This window comes from Taudactylus pleione, unplaced genomic scaffold (assembly GCF_031769625.1).
Source record: "Taudactylus pleione unplaced genomic scaffold, aTauple2 ptg000996l, whole genome shotgun sequence".
NCBI lineage: Eukaryota > Metazoa > Chordata > Amphibia > Anura > Myobatrachidae > Taudactylus > Taudactylus pleione.
The window spans coordinates 255,612-277,064 of record NW_028285397.1 but is presented as its reverse complement, the minus strand read 5'-3'; the positions used below and the strand labels follow the sequence as shown (position 1 = coordinate 277,064).

General features: G+C 44.0%; 1 protein-coding gene across 1 annotated transcript in view; it reads right to left on the bottom strand.

Annotated features, from left to right (window-relative positions):
- The window catches only part of CACNA1B (calcium voltage-gated channel subunit alpha1 B), a 364,867-nt gene that overhangs the window by 324,400 nt on the left and 19,014 nt on the right, over positions 1-21,453 (bottom strand). Inside the window, exon 2 of the mRNA XM_088460941.1 lies at positions 7,322-7,582. Within this exon, the coding sequence (XP_088317067.1) occupies positions 7,322-7,582 (261 nt within the window). The remainder of the gene's footprint in view (positions 1-7,321; positions 7,583-21,453) is intronic.

Here is a 21,453-nt window from a genome sequence, read left to right as displayed (position 1 = left end):
TTGGTGTATATAATAGCGTCTCCTATAATCTTACATTACTGTATATAATAGCATCTCCTATAATCTTACATTGGTGTATATAATAGCATCTCCTATAATCTTACATTGGTGTATATAATAGTATCTCCTATAATCTTACATTGGTGTATATAATAGCGTCTCCTATAATCTTACATTGGTGTATATAATAGCGTCTCCTATAATCTTATATTAGTGTATATAAGAGCGTCTCCTATAATCTTACATTGGTGTATATAATAACATCTCCTATAATCTTACATTGGTGTATATAATAGTATCTCCTATAATCTTACATTGGTGTATATAATAGCATCTCCTATAATCTTACATTGGTGTATATAATAGCATCTCCTATAATCTTACATTGGTGTATATAATAGCATCTCCTATAATCTTACATTGGTGTATATAATAGCGTCTCCTATAATCTTACATTGGTGTATATAATAGCATCTCCTATAATCTTACATTGGTGTATATAATAGCATCTCCTATAATCTTACATTGGTGTATATAATAGCATCTCCTATAATCTTACATTGGTGTATATAATAGCGTCTCCTATAATCTTACATTGGTGTATATAATAGCATCTCCTATAATCTTACATTGGTGTATACAATAGCATCTCCTATAATCTACATTGGTGTATATAATAGCGTCTCCTATAATCTTACATTGGTGTATATAATAGCGTCTCCTATAATCTTACATTGGTGTATATAATAGCATCTCCTATAATCTTACATTGGTGTATATAATAGCATCTCCTATAATCTTACATTGGTGTATATAATAGCGTCTCCTATAATCTTACATTGGTGTATATAATAGCATCTCCTATAATCTTACATTGATGTATATAATAGCATCTCCTATAATCTTACATTGGTGTATATAATAGCATCTCCTATAATCTACATTGGTGTATATAAGAGCGTCTCCTATAATCTTACATTGGTGTATATAATAGGATATCCTATAATCTTACACTGGTGTATATAATAGCGTCTCCTATAATCTTACATTGGTGTATATAAGAGCGTCTCCTATAATCTTACATTGGTGTATATAAGAGCGTCTCCTATAATCTTACATTGGTGTATATAAGAGCGTCTCCTATAATCTTACATTACTGTATATAATAGCATCTCCTATAATCTTACATTGGTGTATATAATAGCATCTCCTATAATCTTACATTGGTGTATATAATAGCATCTCCTATAATCTTACATTGGTGTATACAATAGCATCTCCTATAATCTTACATTGGTGTATATAATAGCGTCTCCTATAATCTTACATTGGTGTATATAAGAGCGTCTCCTATAATCTTACATTGGTGTATATAAGAGCGTCTCCTATAATCTTACATTACTGTATATAATAGCATCTCCTATAATCTTACATTGGTGTATATAATAGCATCTCCTATAATCTTACATTGGTGTATATAATAGCATCTCCTATAATCTTACATTGGTGTATATAATAGCATCTCCTATAATCTTACATTGGTGTATATAATAGCATCTCCTATAATCTTACATTGATGTATATTATAGCATCTCCTATAATCTTACATTGGTGTATATAATAGCATCTCCTATAATCTACATTGGTGTATATAATAGCATCTCCTATAATCTTACATTGGTGTATATAATAGGATATCCTATAATCTTACATTGGTGTATATAAGAGCGTCTCCTATAATCTTACATTGGTGTATATAAGAGCGTCTCCTATAATCTTACATTACTGTATATAATAGCATCTCCTATAATCTTACATTGGTGTATATAATAGCATCTCCTATAATCTTACATTGGTGTATATAAGAGCGTCTCCTATAATCTTAAATTGGTGTATATAATAGCATCTCCTATAATCTTACATTGGTGTATATAATAGCATCTCCTATAATCTTATATTGGTGTATATAAGAGCGTCTCCTACAATCTTACATTGGTGTATATAATAGCATCTCCTATAATCTTACATTGGTGTATATAATAGCATCTCCTATAATCTTACATTGGTGTATATAATAGTATCTCCTATAATCTTACATTGGTGTATATAATAGCGTCTCCTATAATCTTACATTACTGTATATAATAGCATCTCCTATAACCTTACATTGGTGTATATAATAGCGTCTCCTATAATCTTACATTGGTGTATATAATAGCGTCTCCTATAATCTTACATTGGTGTATATAATAGCGTCTCCTATAATCTTACATTGGTGTATATAATAGCGTCTCCTATAATCTTACATTGGTGTATATAATAGCGTCTCCTATAATCTTACATTACTGTATATAATAGCATCTCCTATAACCTTACATTGGTGTATATAATAGCGTCTCCTATAATCTTACATTGGTGTATATAATAGCGTCTCCTATAATCTTACATTGGTGTATATAATAGCGTCTCCTATAATCTTACATTGGTGTATATAATAGCATCTCCTATAATCTTACATTGGTGTATATAATAGCATCTCCTATAATCTTACATTGGTGTATATAATAGCGTCTCCTATAATCTTACATTGGTGTATATAATAGCATCTCCTATAATCTTACATTGGTGTATATAATAGCATCTCCTATAATCTTACATTGGTGTATATAATAGTATCTCCTATAATCTTACATTGGTGTATATAATAGCATCTCCTATAATCTTACATTGGTGTATATAATAGCATCTCCTATAATCTTACATTGGTGTATATAATAGCATCTCCTATAATCTTACATTGGTGTATATAATAGCATCTCCTATAATCTTACATTGGTGTATATAATAGCGTCTCCTATAATCTTACATTGGTGTATATAATAGCATCTCCTATAATCTTACATTGGTGTATATAATAGCATCTCCTATAATCTTACATTGGTGTATATAATAGCATCTCCTATAATCTTACATTGGTGTATATAATAGCGTCTCCTATAATCTTACATTGGTGTATATAATAGCGTCTCCTATAATCTTACATTGGTGTATATAATAGCATCTCCTATAATCTTACATTGGTGTATATAATAGCGTCTCCTATAATCTTACATTGGTGTATATAATAGTATCTCCTATAATCTTACATTGGTGTATATAATAGCATCTCCTATAATCTTACATTGGTGTATATAATAGCATCTCCTATAACCTTACATTGGTGTATATAATAGCATCTCCTATAATCTTACATTGGTGTATATAATAGCATCTCCTATAACCTTACATTGGTGTATATAATAGCATCTCCTATAATCTTACATTAGTGTATATAATAGCATCTCCTATAACCTTACATTGGTGTATATAATAGCATCTCCTATAATCTTACATTGGTGTATATAATAGCATCTCCTATAATCTTACATTGATGTATATAATAGCGTCTCCTATAATCTTACATTGGTGTATATAATAGCATCTCCTATAATCTTACATTGGTGTATATAATAGCGTCTCCTATAATCTTACATTACTGTATATAATAGCGTCTCCTATAATCTTACATTGGTGTATATAATAGCGTCTCCTATAATCTTACATTGGTGTATATAATAGCGTCTCCTATAATCTTACATTGGTGTATATAATAGTATCTCCTATAATCTTACATTGGTGTATATAATAGCGTCTCCTATAATCTTACATTGGTGTATATAATAGCGTCTCCTATAATCTTACATTGGTGTATATAATAGCATCTCCTATATTCTTACATTGGTGTATATAATAGCATCTCCTATAATCTTACATTGGTGTATATAATAGCATCTCCTATAATCTTACATTGGTGTATATAATAGCGTCTCCTATAATCTTACATTGGTGTATATAATAGCATCTCCTATAATCTTACATTGGTGTATATAATAGCATCTCCTATAATCTTACATTGGTGTATATAATAGCATCTCCTATAATCTTACATTGGTGTATATAATAGCATCTCCTATAATCTTACATTGGTGTATATAATAGCATCTCCTATAATCTTTCATTGGTGTATATAATAGCGTCTCCTATAATCTTACATTGGTGTATATAATAGTATTTCTATAATCTTAATAATAGCATCTCATATAATATGACATTGGTGTATACTATGTAATAGTATTTTATATAATATGATATTGGTGTGTATACCATATAATATCATCTCATGTAATATTACATAGGTGTATACTGTATAACAGAATCTCATATAATATTACAAAGGTGTATACTGTATAACAGCATCAAATAGGTGTATACTGTACCATCTCATACAATATTACATAGGTGTATACTGTATAACAGCATCCATCCCATATATTACATAGGTGTATACTGCATAATCGCATCTTATATAATATTACATTGGTATATACTGTATAACAGCATCTTATAAAATCTAAAAAAAAGTACGTAAAATTGTTGGTTCAGGAGCTGTGTATAATAATCTGTATAATGTGTTGTTGGTGCAAACCCCTATTACATGCCCCATACAGTAACCCCCGCTGCACGGTGACTGGTGCTGGATACATTGTATCACTGGGGCTGTGGTGCCTGCACATAATGCTGGGAGCACGGGGAGCGTGTTCAGCACCAGGGGCAGCAGCATCAGGGAGCGCTACACACCGGGCACCACCCAATCCCAACATTACACATACAGTACACACTGCCTTATCACACACACACTATACACAACACAATCTACACACACACTGCCCCGTAATACAAATACACTGCCTCATAATTCTCACACACACACACACACACTATACACAATACATACTACACACACACTGTGTCACTTACACACACACAGTGCCACATACTACACACACTGTCACATACACAAATTACACACACACTGTACCACATACACACACACAGTGCCACATATTATACACAACACAATCTACACACACACACACACACTGCGACCTAATACACAATACATACACTCCCTCATAATTCACATACACACACACACTGTGCCACATACTGTACACAACACATACTACACACACACTGCCACATACTACACACATTGTGTCACTTACACACCCACACAGTGCCACATACTACACACACTGTTACATACATAACACAAATTACACACACACTGTGCCACATACTGCACACAACACAAACTACACACACACTAAGCTACATACTACACACACACACACACTGGGTCACATACTATACACATAACAAACTACACACGCACACTGTACCACATACTATTCACAACACATACTATAAACACACACAAACTTTGCTACATAGTATACACAACATATACTACACACAGACACACAACAAAAACTACACACACTGTGCCGCATACTACACAAACACACACACTGTGCTGCATACTATACACAACAAATACTATACACACATTACACCACATACTATATACACAATGTGCCACATACTATACACAGCACATACGATACACACACACTGTGCTATATACTATAGACAGTACATACTACACACACACTGTGCCACATACTGTACACATATAACACAGCAGAAACTACACACACACTGCCGTATACTGCACATATAACACGCCACATAGTACACACACACTGTGCCACATACTGTACACATAAAATACAGCACATACTACACACACAGTGCCACTCACTGCACACAAAACATACAGCACATGCTACACACACAACACACCATACTAGACACACATGTACCATTTAAAGCACACAACAACACAATATACTACACACACAGTACCACTTACTGCACACATAACACACAGTACATGCTACACACAAAAAAAAGGCATATGTACACATATAATACACACCACATACTACACAATATACAATACAAAACATAAAACAGCATATACTACACATACAGACACAAAACACAAACCACTTGCCACACACTCAGACATGCACATACCATATACTACACACAAAACAAACAAGACATACACATGTAGTGTATATACTACACACACTCAACAAACTATACACATACTACAAACAGACAAAAACACACAATAAACTACACACACAACATACATGCACTAAACATACTTCACACACAGACTACACACACACAATATACAACACACGCAATACTACAGAGATTCACACACCAGACACCATACACACAAAATACTACACACAGACATTCAGACATACCACATACACAACAATGATAAACACACAATACACAACACACATACACAAATGTCATACTACATCCACATTCTACACACACAACACATCACATACACACACACACACACACACACACAATATGCCACACACCATACTATACATTTTCACATATCATATACTACACACACAACAGACTTGTACACATACACCAAATATTGACACAAACACAACATGCTATACAGACAACCAATATACACACACACACAACAAACACATGTACACACACCTACACCATACACACAACACAAAAACATACACTAATAAAGAATAAGGCCTGAGGGGGTCAGTGTTGGGGAGTTTAGGCCTCAGTGTCAGGTGAAACACTCTCATTATCACAGTCACCTAATGACTTACCCCCTCCCCCCTCTGTGTCACAGAGCTGGCACTCCCCAGGCCAGGGTTTCCTGGTTACCTGGCTGGCACACACCTAATGGCCTGTACCTTGCCATTCCATAGAGGGATGACTAGTGGTAGCTGGGAATGGCCTGTACCTGGCCATTCCATAGAGGGATGACTAGTGGTAGCTGGGAATGGCCTGTACCTGGCCATTCCTTAGAGGGATGACTAGTGGTAGCTGGGAATGGCTTGTACCTGGCCATTCCATAGAGGGATGACTAGTGGTAGCTGGGAATGGCCTGTTCATGCATTACAGAGAGGGGGTGTAGAGCAGATGATGGTGGCAGAGGGGTTGCTAGGTTTCTGCCAGGAGGCCCTGGCGGCTCCTACTAAGGAATCAATCCCAGCACAGCAACCAACACACACCCAAAGGCTCCGGCACCTGCAGCTGGACCACCAGCCCCTTAGCTCTCCCATACCATGCCCCATTCATCCTGCTATACAGACTCACCCTCTTCCTCCCTAATGCCTGACAGTGGGCACAGTCAGGGGTCACTAGGCATCGATCACCCTGACACCGGCATACAGACCAGCCAGGTACCATACATGCCCCATTGCCCCCCACCTCCCACCCGTGTCGTGAGACCCATGCAGTTAGGAATTGGCTAGCCCCCCACACTCGCCCATAGACACCCTGTTACCCCATGGGTAAAGGATATGGCCACTCAGTGATCCTTTTGGCATATTTTCGGATGATATTGTCCTCACTGAAGATGAAGAGGGATCTGTTGACGGTGAAGCAGTTCTGTTTGACGGGGATGGGGTTATACAGAGCCATGGTCCTCGCCCGCTGTGCCATGGACTGCTTGTACATCCTCTGTCCGGGCTGGGGTCCACCTTGCCGGCTGCTCCCTCTGCCAGCTCCCCCTGGCACCCCCGTCCCATAGCGGGTGGGCAGGTCATCTCCAAACCGGGCCATTCTAGGAAATCACAGGGGAGAGCGTCAAAATCCAAACTGGCAGCCAAGGTTGGGGGGTGCAGACACATCCCCATGCACAGCCCCCTCTCCCCTCACACTGTGCCTCCTGGCATGAGGGGTGACCTGTGCTGGGCAGACACCGCACTCCCAGCTGGGCTCCTGGAGCAGAGCAGCGCTTCTCCTCTCACTCAGCCTCACAGAGAAATCACAGCTGCAGGAGGGGAAGAGTCTGCGGCTGGAGAGTGCCCTTGCCAGCTCCCTGCCTGGCTCATGTGCCGGCTGCTGCGCCCCTGCCCAGTGGGAATGCCCTCCCTGCTCCAACGATTGCTTCCAGCGCAGGGAGAGGAGCTGGTCCCTGCACAGACACTTAGTTACCAGATGAACACAGTAAAGCAGTTTGTGAACCTCAGCCCCCTATAAGAGGCAAGGCATGTGATAAGCGGCAGCCAATGAACTGGGGACTCCACCTAATCTAACAACCCCTGGAATAAGCAAAATATTCTTCTCCAGGCACTCTCTGCAGAACCTCCGCCCCCCCCTCCTCCAGAAAAAATCCAAAAATCAAAAGGGAAATTCATGTACCCCTTACACAGCAACCCCCCACCAACTCAAACCGTGGAGCAGTGATTTCCTCTTCCAAATGCCAGGGAGTAAGTGCACTGGGGCAGGGAAGAGTTAATGCGTCCTCCCTCCCCCTCCTTTTGCCTGTAGACACAGAAATCTCAAGCACTAGGTTGCTGGTCATGGAGGAAGCTAATTCACAGGCAGGATGGGCTGACTGATTAATCAGTGCACCCCCCTCCCAAGTCTCAGTGCGCTGGGGTCCTATGGACTGATGGCTGAGTTGGGTGATGGAGCCCTAAAGGATGGCCAGGGCGCACTCTGCCGGGGAGCTGTCCAGCCCGTGAGAGCTCCTGAAATGTGTCAGGGACATAGAACCGACGCCCCAAGAAGAAGTGGTCATTAATGTCAGCGCAGAGCCTGGCTCTGGGGGACGCCTGGAGGGGAGGGGGGCTCCTTGTTCATACAGCCTGCTAATAAACACCAAGCCAGGCTGGATCTGCAATTAGCACAGGATCTCATAGACTGGAGATAGCAATTTGTGGCTCTGTTGTGACACATCGGAATTAAGGGGTGAGGAGATAGTTGAATGTTAATTTGGTTTTGCTATAAAATCGGTGATAAAATGAGCCAGCGCAGGAAAATAAGAACATCTGTCACTATAATAAGCCGTGTGTGGGGAGAGACAGCTGTAGAGGTGGCACAGTGGTAGGTAGTGGTGCTGGGGACATGACAGCAACATAAGTATTTCCTGAATGGCAGCAAAACCAAATGGGTTTAGCCTCATCTCTTTTGAAGGTTCAACCCAAGTCTAGACTATTCACCCCAAACCTGCACTATGCATCCCAAGCCCATGCTATGAACCCCAAACCAACGCTATGCACCCCAAGCCCACACTATTTGTGCCGTCCACATACTATTCACCTCAAGCCCACACGATGCACCCCAAGCCCACGCTATTCACCCCAAGCCCACACGATGCACCCCAAGCCCACGCTATTCACCCCAAGCCCATATGATGCACCCCAAGCCCACACTATTCCAACCATGTCCACACTATTCACCCCAAGCCCACATTATTCACCCCAAGCCCACACTATTCACCCCAAACCCACGCTATGCACTCCAAGCCCGTACTATGCACCTCAAGCCCACACTATTCACCCCAAGCCCACGCTATGCACCCCAAGCCCGCACTATTCACCCCAGGCCCACACTATTCCAACCATGTCCACATTATTCACCCCAAGCCCACACTATGCACCCCAAGCCTACACTATTCACCCCAAGCTCACACTATGCACCCCAAGCCCATACTATGCACCCCAAGCCCACACTATTCACCCTTATATAACCCCACTCCCCTCCTGTCCATACTAACCTGAGTACCCCCAATATAACCTCCACTTCTCTTCTGTCTATACTAACCTGAGTGCCTGCAATATAACCCCCACTCCCCTTCTGTCCATTCAAACCTGAGTGCCCCAAAATAACCCCCACTCCCCTTCTGTCCATACTAACCTGAGTGCCCCAATATATATCCCCACTCCCCTTCTGTCTATACTAACCTGAGTGCCCCCAATATAACCCCCACTCCCCTGCTGTCCATACTAACCTGAGTGACCCCAATATAACCCCACTCCCCTTCTGTCTATAATAACCTGAGTGCCTGCAATATAACCTCCACTCCCCTTCTGTCTATGCTAACCTGAGTGCCCCAATATAACCCCCACTCCCCTTCTCTCCATACTAACCTGAGTGCCCCAAAATAACCCCACTCCCCTTCTGTCTATACTATCCTGAGTGCCCCCAATATAACTCCCACTCCCCTTCTGTCCATACTAACCTGAGTTCTCCTAATATAACCCCACTCCCCTTCTGTCCATACTAACCTGAGTTCCCCCAATATAACCCTCCACTTCTCTTCTGTCCATACTAACCTGAGTGCCCCCAATATAACCCCACTCCCCTTCTGTCTATACTAACCTGAGTTCTCCCAATATAACCCCACTCCCCTTCTGTCCATACTAACCTGAGTACCCCCAATATAACCCCCACTCCCCTTCTGTCCATTCTAACCTGAGTGCCCCCAATATAACCCCACTCCTTTCTGTCCATACTAACCTGAGTGCCCCCAATATAACCCCACTCCCCTTGTCTATACTATCCTGAGTGCCCCCAATATAACCCCACTCCCCTTCTGTCCATACTAACCTGAGTACCCCCAATATAACCTCCACTTCCCTTCTGTCTATACTAACCTGAGTGCCCCCAATATAACCCCACTCCACTTCTGTCCATACTAACCTGAGTACCCCCAATATAACCTCCACTTCCCTTCTGTCTATACTAACCTGAGTGCCTGCAATATAACCCCCACTCCCCTTCTGTCTATACTAACCTGAGTGCCTGCAATATAACCCCACTCCCCTTCTGTCTATACTAACGTGAGTGCCGCAATATAACCCCCACTCCCCTTCTGTCCATACTAACCTGAGTGCCCCAATATAACCCCACTCCCCTTCTGTCTATACTAAGCTGAGTGCCTGCAATATAACCCCACTCCCCTTCTGTCTATACTAACCTGAGTGCCTGCAATATAACCCCACTCCCCTTCTGTCTATACTAACCTGAGTACCCAAAAAATATAAACCCACTCCCCTTCTGTCTATAATAACCTGAGTGCCCCAATATAACACCACTCCCCTTCTGTCTAAACTAACCGGAGTGCTCCCAATATAGCCCACACTCCCCTTCTGTCCATACTAACCTGAGTGCCCCAATATAACCCCACTCCCCTTCTGTCCATACTAACCTGAGTGCCCCAATATAACACCACTCCCCTTCTGTCCATACTAACCTGAGTGCCTGCAATATAACCCCCACTCCCCTTCAGTCTATACTAACCTGAGTGCCCCAATATAACACCACTCCCCTTCTGTCTATACTAACCTGAGTGCCCCCAATATAACCCCACTCCCCTTCTATCCATACTTAGCTGAGTGCCCCCAATATAACCCCTACTCCCCTTCTGTCCATACTAACCTGAGTGCCCCAATATAACCCCACTCCCCTTCTGTCTATACTAACCTAAGTGCCCCCAATATAAACCCACTCCCCTTCTGTCTTTACTATCCTGAGTGCCCCCAATATAACCCCCACTCCCCTTCTGTCTATACTAACCTGAGTGTCCCCAATATAACCCCACTCCCCTTCTGTCTATACTAACCTGAGTACCCCCAATATAAACCCACTCCCCTTCTGTCTATACTATCCTGAGTGCTCCCAATATAACCCCACTCCCCTTCTGTCTATACTAACCTGAGTGCTCCCAATATAACCCCCACTCCCCTTCTGTCTATACTAACCTCAGTGCCCCCAATATAACCCCACTCCCCTTCTGTCTATACTATCCTGAGTGCCCCCAATCTAACCCCACTCTCCTTCTGTCCATACTAACTTGAGTGCCCCCAATATAACCCCCCACTCCCCTTCTGTCCATAGTAACCTGAGTGCCCCCAATATAACCCCCCACTCCCCTTCTATCCATACTAACCTGAGTGCCCCCAATATAACCCCACTCCCCTTCTGCCCATACTAACCTGAGTGCCCCAATATAACCCCACTCCCCTTCTGTCTATACTAACCTGAGTGCCCCCAATATAACCCCCACTCCCCTTCTGTCCATACTAACCTGAGTGCCCCAATATAACCCCACTCCCCTTCTGTCTATACTAACCTGAGTGCCCCCAATATAACCCCACTCCCCTTCTGTCCATACTAACCTGAGTGCCCCAATATAACCCCACTCCCCTTCTGTCTATACTAACCTGAGTGCCCCCAATATAACCCCACTCCCCTTCTGTCCATACTATTATGCGTTCTCCCTATTTCTAGTATATATATTCTCCGTATATTATTTTGCTGTGTGTGTAACTCTGAGATATTGATCCTATCAGGCATTTAGGCTAAATGTCCTGTCACTTCCTTCCAGTGATGGGGAACGTATTGCACAAAGTCGTGTTATCTTGATTTTCTATCATTGTCATCAGCACCTAGTATATTTCCATATACTGTACAGTAGGTCTCAATGTTAGTTAGGGATCATTCCGCCTTTACCGGAGGATTAGTATGTTACTGGCTCAGGCACTAGGTCCCAGCTTTGGTTATGAGACGCCTGCTCTGGTGCAGATGATGTATTATAATATTGCACTGTAGCACACGCACTCTCTTCTCCTGCGAATCCTTTGCCATATAGCATGTGTAGCACTGCGTGTAGGCTACGCTAAGCTCTATGTACATACATACTGTGGAGACAACATGTCATCCCTTGCCAAAGCGGAGCTCTCCAATATATATTTACTGTAAGACTGCGCTCACACCGTCCCTCCCCCACCCCAATATCTTACACTCATTAAGTGCCCCTGAGGATTTTGGTTGATAATACAAGATGCATTGGATGCTATTAACACTAGGCCGTCCTCTGTGTAACAGTTACAGAATCAGCATTCCCCAGTACAGGCCTGTATTCCTTACAATGGTAATCCTAGATTTATCTGCTGTTTCTGTCAGTCTATGTGTGCCGACACCCTGTGTAGCCTTGCGCTGCTGTCGGCTGTAAGGCCGGAGAGGTTTCCAGAAAAGAATGAATAAAATGAGTATAAGGTGAATAGTGAAGGATGAATATGGGAATCTGTGTACTCTCTACAAATAGACCTGTAAGGAACCCCTGCGTAGCCACCTAGGGCAGCGTTAGATGGAAGCATTACATAGCGACACAACTATTTCTGCTGTAAATAAATTATTATTATTATTATTATTAATGCTCTGATTGGCTACCAATTGGTCAGGTCCTGTGAGTATTCTAATGCTCTGATTGGGTACAGGGTGGTCTAGTCCTATGAATGTTCTAATGCTCTGATTGGCTACTGGTTGTTCTAGTTTTGTGACTGTTCTAATGCTCTGATTGGCTACCGATTGGGTCAGGTCCTGTGAGTATTCTAATGCTCTGATTGGCTACAGGGTGGTCTAGTCCTGTGAATGTTCTAATGCTCTGATTGGCTACTGGTTGTTCTAGTTTTGTGACTGTTCTAATGCTCTGATTGGCTACCGATTGGTCAGGTCCTGTGAGTATTCTAATGCTCTGATTGACTACAGGGTGGTCTAGTCCTGTGAATGTTCTAATGCTCTGATTGGCTACTGGTTGTTCTAGTTTTGTGACTGTTCTAATGCTCTGATTGGTACAGGTTAGTCTAGCCCTTCAGATATTCTAATGCTCTGAATGGCTACAGGTTGGTCTAGCTCTGTGGATATTCTAATGCTCTGATTGGCTACAGGTTGGTCTAGCCCTATGGATATTCTAATGATCTGATTGGCTACAGGTTGATCTAGCCATATGGATGTTCTAATTATCTGATTGGCTACATGTTGGTCTAGCCCTGTGGATGTTCTAATGCTCTGATTGGCTACAGGTTGGTCTAGCCCTGTGGATGTTCTAATGCTCTGATTGGCTACAGGGTGGTCAAGACCTGTGGATGTTTTAATGCTCTGATTGTCTGCAAGTTGGTCTAGTCCTTTCAATGTTCTAATGCTCTGATTGGCTACAAAGTGGTCTAGTCCTAAGAATGTTCTAATGCTCTGATTGGCTACTGGTTGTTCTAGTTATGTGACTATTCTAATGCTCTGATTGGCTACAAGATGGTCTAGCCCTGTGGGTGTTCTAATGCTCTGATTGGCTGCAAGTTGGTCTAGCCCTGTGGATGTTTTAATGCTCTAATTGGCTAAATGTTGGTCTAGCCCTGTGGATGTTCTAATGCTCTGATTGGCAACAAGGTCTAGCCCTGTGGAATCTTTACTTCTCAGATTGACTACAGGTTGGTCTTGACCTGTCAGTATTCTAATGCTCTGATTTGCTGCAAATTGGTCTATCCCATGGAATGTTCGAATGCTCTGATTGGCTACAAGGTCTAGCCTTGTGGATGTTCTAATGTTCGGATTGGCTACAGATTGGTCTAGACCTGTCAGTATTCTAATGCTCCGATTGGCTGCAAATTGGTCTAGTCTTGTGGATTTTTAGATTTTTTGATAGCCTGTAAGTTGGCCTAGTCCTGTGGATGTTCGAATGCTCTCATTGGCTACAGGTTGGTCTAGACCTGTAAACGATCTAATGCTGTGATTGGCTGCAGGTTACTCTCGACCTGTGAATGCTCTAATGCTGTGATTGGCTACAAGCTGGTCTAGACCTGTGTATGTAGTGTGTGACTACATGTGTGGTTAGTATACAGCTAGCAATACAGAGTAAATCATCTTGGTGCAATGACAACAACAAAGAGATGGGACCTTGGAGTTCTAGAACCAGAGGATATGAATGGAAGGGATCAGTGTGGTCACCACCCGTATAAGCTAGTAGGACACAAGTAAATAGATATTAGTGGCAGGAAAACCGAGGTTGTATTGCCGCCCTATAGGTCACGGGAAAGGACTCACTCTGGGCATAGAGTACAGTAATAGAGATCTCATATTCAAATTTACAGAAATTTAAATATTTATAGAGCGCCAATGAATTGGTGCAAGTTATGCATCATAGTACATAGCAGGAAAGACATAGAGATCTAGAGAAGAGACGGGATGGAGGGAAAATGATAGAGAAGCAATAATAGTGGTCAGGAAGGCAGATCTCTGTAATAAGAGAGATTCCAGAACAAGGAGACACACTGTGATATTGGAGGGAGGAAGACATAGGTGACATTAGGAGGAAAGGGCAGTAAATCCATGAAGTAGTATCCCAGCGGTTGTTATGGAGAATCATATAAACTGATAGACTTGGAAAATGCATGTGACAAATATATTGGGGCTCGTGTTGGAAGCAATTTGAATCTAAATCGCAAGAGCAAAAATCATTCTGGTTCAGCAAGGTAGCGTAGGCACCTGGTTTACCCAAGAGAGAACAGTAGTATATGTGCCTGGGTTACACCAGGAGAGAACAGTAGTATATGTGCCTGGGTTACACCAGGAGAGAACAGTAGTATATGTGCCTAGGTTACACCAGGAGAGAGCAGTAGTATATGTGCCTGGGTTACACCAGGAGAGAACAGTAGTATATGTGCCTGGGTTACACCAGGAGAGAACAGTAGTATATGTGCCTGGGTTACACCAGGAGAGAACAGTAGTGTATGTGCCTGGGTTACACCAGGAGAGAACAGTAGTATATATGGGTTACACCAGGAGAGAACAGTAGTATATGTGCCTGGGTTACACCAGGAGAGAACAGTAGTATATGTGCCTGGGTTACACCAGGAGAGAGCAGTAGTATATGTGCCTGGGTTACACCAGGAGAGAACAGTAGTATATGTGCCTGGGTTACACCAGGAGAGAACAGTAGTGTATGTGCCTGGGATACACCAGGAGAGAACAGTAGTGTATGTGCTTGGGTTACACCAGGAGAGAACAGTAGTATATGGGCCTGGGTTACACCAGGAGAGAACAGTAGTGTATGTGCCTGGGTTACACCAGGAGAGAACAGTAGTATATGTGCCTGGGTTACACCAGGAGAGAACAGTAGTATATGTGCCTGGGTTACACCGGGAGAGAACAGTAGTATATGTGCCTGGGTTACACCGGGAGAGAGCAGTAGTATATGTGCCTGGGTTACACCGGGAGAGAGCAGTAGTGTATGTGCCTGGGTTACACCAGGAGAGAACAGTAGTGTATGTGCCTGGGTTACACCAGGAGAGAACAGTAGTATATGTGCCTGGGTTATACCAGGAGAGAACAGTAGTATATGCGCCTGGGTTACACCAGGAGAGAGCAGTAGTATATGCGCCTGGGTTACACCAGGAGAGAGCAGTAGTATATGTGCCTGGGTTACACCCGGAGAGAACAGTAGTATATGTGCCTGGGTTACACCAGGAGAGAGCAGTAGTATATGTGCCTGGGTTACACCCGGAGAGAACAGTAGTATATGCGCCTGGGTTACACCAGGAGAGAGCAGTAGTGTATGCGCCTGGGTTACACCAGGAGAGAACAGTAGTGTATGCGCCTGGGTTACACCAGCAGAGAACAGTAGTATATGCGCCTGGGTTACACCAGGAGAGAGCAGTAGTATATGCGCCTGGGTTACACAAGGAGAGAGCAGTAGTATATGCGCCTGGGTTACACCAGGAGAGAGCAGTAGTATATGTGCCTGGGTTACACCAGGAGAGAGCAGTAGTATATATGTGCCTGGGTTACACCAGGAGAGAGCAGTAGTATATGCGCCTGGGTTACACCGGGAGAGAGCAGTAGTATATGCGCCTGGGTTACACCGGGAGAGAGCAGTAGTATATGCGCCTGGGTTACACCGGGAGAGAACAGTAGTATATGCGCCTGGGTTACACCGGGAGAGAACAGTAGTGTATGTGCCTGGGTTACACCAGGAGAGAACAGTAGTGTATGTGCCTGGGTTACACCAGGAGAGAACAGTAGTGTATGTGCCTGGGTTACACCGGGAGAGATCAGTAGTACATGTGCGTGGGTCACACCGGGAGAGAACAGTAGTATATGCACCTGGGTTACACAAGGAGAGAACAGTAGTATATGCGCCTGGGTTACACCAGGAGAGAACAGTAGTATATGGGCCTGGGTTACACCAGGAGAGAACAGTAGTATATGCGCCTGGGTTACACCAGGAGAGAGCAGTAGTATATGCGCCTGGGTTACACCAGGAGAGAGCAGTAGTATATGCGCCTGGGTTACACCAGGAGAGAGCAGTAGTATATGCGCCTGGGTTACACCGGGAGAGAACAGTAGTATATGCGCCTGGGTTACACCGGGAGAGAACAGTAGTATATGCGCCTGGGTTACACCGAGAGAGAACAGTAGTATATGTGCCTGGGTTACACCGGGAGAGAACAGTAGTATATGTGCCTGGGTTACACCGGGAGAGAACAGTAGTATATGCGCCTGGGTTACACCGGGAGAGAACAGTAGTATATGCGCCTGGGATACACCGGGAGAGAACAGTAGTATATGCGCCTGGGTTACACCGGGAGAGAACAGTAGTGTATGCGCCTGGGTTACACCGGGAGAGAACAGTAGTGTATGCGCCTGGGTTACACCGGGAGAGAACAGTAGTGTATGCGCCTGGGTTACACCGGGAGAGAACAGTAGTGTATGCGCCTGGGTTACACCGGGAGAGAACAGTAGTTTATGCGCCTGGGTTACACCGGGAGAGAACAGTAGTGTATGTGCCTGGGTTACACCGGGAGAGAACAGTAGTGTATGGGCCTGGGTTACACCAGGAGAGAACAGTAGTATATGCGATGCGCCTGGGTTACACCAGGAGAGAACAGTAGTATATGCGCCTGGGTTACACCAGGAGAGAACAGTAGTATATGCGACTGGGTTACACCAGGAGAGAACTGTAGTATATGCGACTGGGTTACACCAGGAGAGAACAGTAGTGTATGCGCCTGGGTTACACCAGGAGAGAACAGTAGTATATGCACCTGGGTTACACCAGGAGAGAACACTAGTATATGCGCCTGGGTTACACCAGGAGAGAACAGTAGTATATGCGCCTGGGTTACACCAGGAGAGAACAGTAGTATATGCGCCTGGGTTACACCAGGAGAGAACAGTAGTATATGAGCCTGGGTTACACCAGGAGAGAACAGTAGTATATGGGCCTTGGTTACACCAGGAGAGAACAGTAGTATATGCGCCTGGGTTACACCGGGAGAGAACAGTAGTGTATGCGCCTGGGTTACACCGGGAGAGAACAGTAGTGTATGCGCCTGGGTTACACCGGGAGAGAACAGTAGTGTATGCGCCTGGGTTACACCGGGAGAGAACAGTAGTTTATGCGCCTGGGTTACACCGGGAGAGAACAGTAGTGTATGTGCCTGGGTTACACCGGGAGAGAACAGTAGTGTATGGGCCTGGGTTACACCGGGAGAGAACAGTAGTATATGCGCCTGGGTTACACCAGGAGAGAACAGTAGTATATGCGCCTGGGTTACACCAGGAGAGAACAGTAGTATATGCGACTGGGTTACACCAGGAGAGAACTGTAGTATATGCGACTGGGTTACACCAGGAGAGAACAGTAGTGTATGCGCCTGGGTTACACCAGGAGAGAACAGTAGTATATGCGCCTGGGTTACACCAGGAGAGAACAGTAGTATATGCGCCTGGGTTACACCAGGAGAGAACAGTAGTATATGCGACTGGGTTACACCAGGAGAGAACTGTAGTATATGCGACTGGGTTACACCAGGAGAGAACAGTAGTGTATGCGCCTGGGTTACACCAGGAGAGAACAGTAGTATATGCGCCTGGGTTACACCAGGAGAGAACACTAGTATATGCGCCTGGGTTACACCAGGAGAGAACAGTAGTATATGCGCCTGGGTTACACCAGGAGAGAACAGTAGTATATGCGCCTGGGTTACACCAGGAGAGAACAGTAGTATATGAGCCTGGGTTACACCAGGAGAGAACAGTAGTATATGGGCCTTGGTTACACCAGGAGAGAACAGTAGTATATGCGCCTGGGTTACACCAGGAGAGAGCAGTAGTATATGCGCCTGGGTTACACCAGGAGAGAACAGTAGTATATGCGCCTGGGTTACACCAGGAGAGAACAGTAGTATATGCGCCTGGGTTACACCGGGAGAGAACAGTAGTATATGCGCCTGGGTTACACCGGGAGAGAACAGTAGTATATGCGCCTGGGTTACACCGGGAGAGAACAGTAGTATATGTGCCTGGGTTACACCGGGAGAGAACAGTAGTATATGTGCCTGGGTTACACCGGGAGAGAACAGTAGTATATGTGCCTGGGTTACACCGGGAGAGAACAGTAGTATATGCGCCTGGGATACACCGGGAGAGAACAGTAGTATATGCGCCTGGGTTACACCGGGAGAGAACAGTAGTGTATGTGCCTGGATCACGCATGCATAGCCGGGCTGTCGGGGAGGAGGTAAATAACGGAGCTACATCTGCAGGTGCGATACTAACCAGGGGGATAGCTGCTTTTTGGAGCAGTTGTCCCCTCACCGTAGCAATGACCTTCGATGATGAATAGGCTCCTATAGTACATGACTGGAAAGTGTTATTATTAACTAGTAAAGTCATATTTAATCTGTAAAAGGAAATTAGAACATGACATGAAGACTAAATGAAAGTACTAATTAAGTTTAAAATAATGCGCAAATTCCTCATCTTCCCCTTTATCAGATGAAATGATAATCTGCTTTATTGCTGTGAGCCCATTGCTAGTATCACTGTAATAATGTGCAGCAGCCACACTACTAATAGTAACAGTATGAGAGGGACGTATTCAGGTGCAGTCAGTCACTCAGAAGCTGTCGCTGAATGTCACCGAGGTCAGCTCACATTCTGCAACAGGGATCAAACACTGGTAAGTGTTACCCCTGCAGATCGGGGCAGAGGCGTCTTCCTGTGGTTACAATGAGACGAATTTTGCACAAACGCACCCATATAGTACTTTCACCATGCCAGCACACCCCTTCCAACCCCTGTCTCCTCCCTATGAGCGCAAGGGAGCGTTAGTGAGCACGGCGCTCAGGAACTGCTAAAGAAAAATGCAATTTGCAAAAATAAAAAGGGCAAATTGCGCCTATACGGGCAGCTTTGTTATCGTCTAGACTAAGCCCGGAAGAACTGGCAGACTATATACAGGTGTAGGTCCTCCCTATCCTACATCGCTATCAGTTTGCTCATATTTAAGCTACTGCGCTACCCCTAGTAAGTATTGTGAGTGTGGGGGCAGGTAAAATCCATTCGATGACTACAATGGTATAGTGAGGACCGGGGCTCGCTGTATCCGGCAGAGAACACACAAAGGATTCGCACTAACAACAAAATCTATGTCAATGTGTCAAGATGCAGAACCCCCTGAGGACTGCGGAGCTGCACATTGGGCCTGAGTCTCTGCCGATCACAACTGCGATTGCAATAGCCATTACGCACGCAGTTCAACTGCGATAGTACGCTAATCCGTTGCGAACGCTATGCCACCACAGCACTTCCTGTCAATCACTCTGCTATGGGTCTGCGTAGTCACTGCGATCGTAGTACAAAACACAGTGGCCAGCTCGCGCATACGTATGTGCAGAACGCAATAATCGGCCCATTGCGTGCTTAATCGCAGTTGCGATCGGTAGAGAATCAGTCCCATTGTCCATTAATTAGACAATGTTGGAAGTTTACTGCTTAGTTTCTGTAAATGTTTAGTAGAATCCTGTCTCCTCACATATTTGCTATTCTTACTGTCGGGAGGAGAGGAGGGGGGGGGGGGTCACATATTGCCAGTTACACCATAACAACAGGCAGAACACTTCAGTTCAGTGCAAGGCGATACCCTTAGAACAATGGAGCTCTCAGCCATGGGAGTAACTCCATTAGTCAGTGAAGTGACCGGTGTTACTTATTTATATGCGCTCATACAGAAATGCTAACGACACTTAAAGGCTTCATGTACATAACATGCTGAATTGAATGTAATTCTGCTGTTATGTTTCATAATTAACTGATACCCAAGAGGGTCATTTGTAGTCATGTTCTCCTCCTGCTTCCCTTTGTTTTACATTAATCATTTCATTCAGCCTAAATAATTGGAGAAACGGTTCCATTGTGTATGGGGCTACATGCAGAATATTGGGAGCTATGTAATTCCAAGACATGTATGTACACATCCAACCTGGCAGTGCTGGCAATGTATGTACACATCCAACCTGGCAGTGCTGGCAACGTATGTACACATCCAACCTGGCAGTGCTGGCAACGTATGTACACATCCAACCTGGCAGTGCTGGCAACGTATGTACACATCCAACCTGGCAGTGCTGGCAACGTATGTACACATCCAACCTGGCAGTGCTGGCAATGTATGTACACATCCAACCTGGCAGTGCTGGCAACGTATGTACACATCCAACCTGGCAGTGCTGGCAACGTATGTACACATCCAACCTGGCAGTGCTGCCAACATATGTACACATCCAACCTGGCAGTGCTGGTAATGTATGTACACATCCAACCTGGCAGTGCTGGTAATGTATGTACACATCCAACCTGGCAGTGCTGGTAATGTATGTACACATCCAACCTGGCAGTGCTGGCAATGTATGTGCACAACCAACCTGGCAGTGCTGGCAATGTATGTGCACATCCAACCTGGCAGTGCTGGCAATGTATGTACACATCCGACCTGGCAGTGCTGGCAATGTATGTGCACAACCAACCTGGCAGTGCTGGCAACGTATGTACACATCCGACCTGGCAGTGCTGGCAATGTATGTACAC